The following is a 4,360-nucleotide window of genomic DNA, read 5'->3' as shown; positions in this document are numbered from 1 at the left end:
GTACAAAGGGGAGAGAACACCCCCCCCCCCCCCCCCCCCCAGTGCCCCCACAGCGAGAGGAGACCCGGGAAGGGAGCATGATGGATAAGAGACACACAAGGGAATAAAGACCCCAGAAAATCAATCCCTCCTGTTCAGGAATGTGCCGCTGCCTGCTGCCACCTCCCTGGTCCCCTGACTCCATCTCTGTGTGCAATTGTGTGGATTAGAAGCGTAAAGCATCGATCAGGTCTATCCACGAGGCACGGTTAACGGGCTGGCTGGGACACCGGGAAGGGGCTGCCCCGGGGCCATGGCCAGGCATGCGGGGACTTTGCTTGCCAGAGCCCGTCCCCAAGCCCTGCGCTGCGACAGGGCTCGATGGGGCCATCTGCTCAGGGCTGGCCCACAGGAGGAGTGGGCACAGAGCCACCGGCGTAACCTTGTCAAACCCTTCCCAGCTCATCTAGCGCCAGCCACTCCAGATTAATCATTCAGAGCAGGAAAATCTCATTGAGACTTAAACGTATCAAAGTGGCCAGCGAGGAGCAAACCGCAGGGAAATCCTTTTGCGGACGGCTGCCCAGATAGCTGCTGGCTACCTAGCAGCAACCCCCTGCCCGCCCCAGCTAGCAGGACCGTGGTGAGCAGTGGCCATGGGGCAGCCCCCCATGTCTGGGGGAGTCAAATGGGGATTATCAGGGCTCTCCCTTGCAATCCTGCCTCATCTCTTTGCTGAACCACCGGGGAACAGCACGATTTCACATCAAATCCCGGGAGTCTTAGATCCACTTCATACTCAAGCCTTGAGTAATGCCCACTGAGGTCCTGGCCATCTCCTGGAGCTCGGGGAGAGATGGGAGCAACACCTCCCCTCCGTGGCAGGGTCAGCCAGCCCAGACCCCTGCACACATTCCTGCAAACAGCCTTCCTCGATGTTCCCACTGCCTGGCCAGGCTGAGCCAAACCGGCAAGCAGAAGCCAAGTGCTGGGGCTAAGCGGGGAGCTGGGGGTGCTCGGTGCTGCGGAGTGTCCGGGTGACATCTCCCACGGTTCAGCATGGCTCCCGGGGATCTGGCTCATCCCAGGGCTGGAGGTTTATCAACTCGGGGATCTGCTGGCTCGGAGGACAGCTCAGAGCCTGCTCCCAGGGGAGGGCTCTGGTGTTTTCTTAGGAGGCGTGGAGGGTTCATGGAGGAGTTTCCTCTACCGCCGAATGTTTGCTTAACCAAAATGGGCCCTGCTCATGCTGGGGCGTCATTTTTCATGCGGGTCCCTGCTAGGGTGTAAGTGATACCCACTCCTGTAGGAAAGGAGGAACCGAGGCCACTTCGGGCCACGTCCAGGGGGCTTCTCTGAGCCAAGCTGAGAAAGGAAAGCTCAGCTTCAAAGGGAGGGAGGCCTGCAGAAACGCCTGCAGCAGTCGCGGAGGTCAGCCGGCTCTGACCGCAACATCTCCCCTGGGAAGGAAAGGACTCCCCAGGACATGCCTCAGACCAGCTGGGAGGGTCAGCCCGGTCCTGTATCAGGAGTCCTTTTAATCCAGCCCTAGGTGAACAAGGATGGTTTGTGCTGGGCTTGGTTGGAAATGGAGTTCAAGCGTAGAGCCCCTGGAGCGGTGCAGGGAGAGGCTGGGATTCAGCCCTCCCGTCCCAGCCCAGACAGCAGGCAGGGATCACAGCAGTCAACACAGCTGTGATTTTATAGCGACGCCAGACAAAAGTTGGCAAAGAAGCACCACTTAATCAAGCCAGACAAATGCGATTGCTCCCTTTGATTGAGTTACCAAGCTAATAGATAACAGGGACACAAGAGAGAGATTTCTAGATGCTGTTAAACCATTTGACACTGCATCTCAGGAAGTTTGACTTAAAAAATTCCTCCTAATTGGGTCTCAACCCTGTCACAGGGATGGAAACCCGAAGGAAGGGCTGCGCCAGCGAGGGGTCAAGGAATGCCAGGATGGCAGGAAGGGTCTAGATGGGAGCTGCCTTAGGCCTGATCTTACTTAACATCTTAATTGATGATCTGGAAGAAGGAAGTAAACAGCATGTTAATTCAATTCCTGGAGGAAAATGAATTGGGAGGCAGGGCACACAGCAGGCAGGGCAGAGTCTAAAGGCCATGGAGGGGTCAGATGCGGGGGCCGTGATGGGATGGAGTGGGGCTCGATGGCAGAGGAGGTTGAGGCTGAGGTCAGGCTCGCTGGGGAGGGGACACAGAGGGAGAGCAGGACCTGACAGCCTGCAAGGCAGTCCTGCCTCCCGGACCTGTCCCTGTGGAGATCATGGGATCCACATGTTGCACACAGCCTCCATGCCAGCCCCATGGTGGTGTGAGCCCGTCCCGTGCTGGAGGGGTCTTACCTGGGGCACAGATTCCTGCTCTGGCTTCTCCGGCTCCCACACGAGCGTCAGCTCTGGCTTCCTCCCCACCTTCTGAAAGTGGAAGCCCAGCAAGGGCAGCGCCTGCAGGCAAAAAGAGTGTTGGGAACAGCCTGTGGCCCTGACAACATCCCCCCACTCAGCTCTCCCCCTCCACTTTGCCTGCAGAGGGGGACGACGCTGCTTTTGCCCGGCACGCTGCCTCTGCAGCTCTTTAACAACGGGATGCAGCAGCCTGTGAGCCTGAGCCTAGCACGTAAATCAGGGGCTGCTGCGATACACAAACAGCCCATATATCACGCTATATGTCCTGTTTAAAGATGTCATTGCCAGCCATATAACCAGGTTATTAAGAGAAGATGCTGTCACTAACTGCAGGTGCTGGCCTACAGTGGTGCTGTCACAGCCCCAGATATACCATCTGATTAAATGAAATGAAAACCAGCCTCACTCCCTTTCCTCGCTTCAGCTCTGTGTTGATCTCTGTCCCCCTGAATCTGTCTTTATTCCCTTTTACCTAGACTAGAACACCCCCAGCACATAGCAGGGAGAAGCTGGTCCTCAGAGACTGGGCTGCTCCAGACCCCTCCAGCCCCTTGTGCCTGCCTGGGCTGAGGAATGGAGGGGAAACCCCATGAAGGCTCCCTCCCCTCCGGCTAGCCCAGCTCGGGCACAGCTCTGCCGGCTGCAGGGCTGGCACAGAAGGGCACCAGGACAGCCACTGCCTCCGATGATGCCAGGCTGCTGCAGCCCTCTCTGGTGAGGCAGCGTTCACACTATTTCACACTGGTGAGGTACTTACATTGCAGTAGATGCGCTTCTGGACTCCAAACTTCAGCACCAAGACATCAAAGGCCTCATTCAGGACACCCATCACCATGGCCTCTGACTCCAGAGGACCACACTCCTGCCAAGAGACAGGGCTGTCACTCCACCAGCATCCCCCATCCAGCTGTCGCCAAGGGGAACCAGTGTCTCCAGGTCCTCCAGGTGGTTGCTCAGTGTGTCCCCTCACTGTTTGCCTTCCCCAAGGCCAGCTGGGCAGCCACACAGCCCTCTGCCCGGTGGCATCTAGGCTGAGCCTTCATGGGGGAATCCAGAGATGCCTCAGGGGAAGATAGTCTTGGCTCTTACCCTGACGAAGATGGCAAAGAAGAGGTCAGCGCTGAGCTCCTGCACCCTCTTGGAAGCCATCTTCCGGTCGTTGCAGTGATCTGCCTGTCTCTGGATGGCCTCTTTCTCCATCTTGATGGGGGAGCTGGCACCTGGGAAGGGGACAAGTGACAAGGACGTGCCCGTGCTCCCTCCTGCTCCAGAGCCATGCCATGGCACCCTGGATCCAGATGCCTAGCTCACCTCCGTGTCCCTGTTATTTGAGGGCACCCATGTGCCAGGGACCTGCCCCGTGGGACGCAGACTCCAAGCACCCAGCACCCATGGCAGGCAAGGCAGGAATCCATCAGTCCTGCCTGTGCCGGGCACAGCCACCCCCTCCCCTCGCACCACCCAGAGCTGCTCCGCAAGCGGCCGGGCGGCACCCACCGAGCGAGGCGGAGAGGAGACGGTGCACAATGACGTCCGCGTAGCGGCGGATGGGCGAGGTGAAGTGCGTGTAGAAGGGCACATTCAGGGCATAGTGGCGAAAGAGGGTCTCGTCCTCCAGGACACCGGTGCAGAAGTAGAGAGCCATCTGAAAGGGGTGAGAAGCGAGGGAAGGGTGTGAGCAAGGATGGTGGCCGGACCCTGCATGAGGCTGGAGGGGTCTGTGCCTGCGAGACAGAGCTCCAGCAGTCTATGGTCCTTCACCTGCTGCTCAGTTTGGGCTGCGCAGGGACAAGGCGGGCGCTGCAGGAACTGAGCACAGAGCAAAGCGGGCAAAGCCACTGCAGGGAGCTGCTGGCTGCCAGCTGACTCTGCCTGGCCCCAAGGATTGCATCAACTTGGTGCTGGTTGACAGCCAGCTGAACATGAGCCGGCAGTGTGCCCAGGCGGCCAAG

General features: G+C 58.7%; 1 protein-coding gene across 1 annotated transcript in view; it reads right to left on the bottom strand.

The window, feature by feature from the left end:
• Positions 1-4,360, bottom strand: part of DIS3L2 (DIS3 like 3'-5' exoribonuclease 2) — a 200,003-nt gene that overhangs the window by 1,354 nt on the left and 194,289 nt on the right. Inside the window, exons 17-20 of the mRNA XM_009282384.1 lie at positions 3,906-4,053; positions 3,498-3,628; positions 3,166-3,270; positions 2,346-2,447 (exon numbers count right to left, since the gene is read on the bottom strand). Coding sequence (XP_009280659.1) covers positions 2,346-2,447; positions 3,166-3,270; positions 3,498-3,628; positions 3,906-4,053 — 486 coding nt within the window. The remainder of the gene's footprint in view (positions 1-2,345; positions 2,448-3,165; positions 3,271-3,497; positions 3,629-3,905; positions 4,054-4,360) is intronic.

Source organism: Aptenodytes forsteri, unplaced genomic scaffold (genome assembly GCF_000699145.1).
Source record: "Aptenodytes forsteri isolate BGI_AS27 unplaced genomic scaffold, ASM69914v1 Scaffold404, whole genome shotgun sequence".
NCBI classification, from domain to species: Eukaryota; Metazoa; Chordata; class Aves; order Sphenisciformes; family Spheniscidae; genus Aptenodytes; species Aptenodytes forsteri.
Note: the sequence above shows the minus strand (reverse complement) of the source record. Positions and strands in the feature narration are given on the sequence as shown.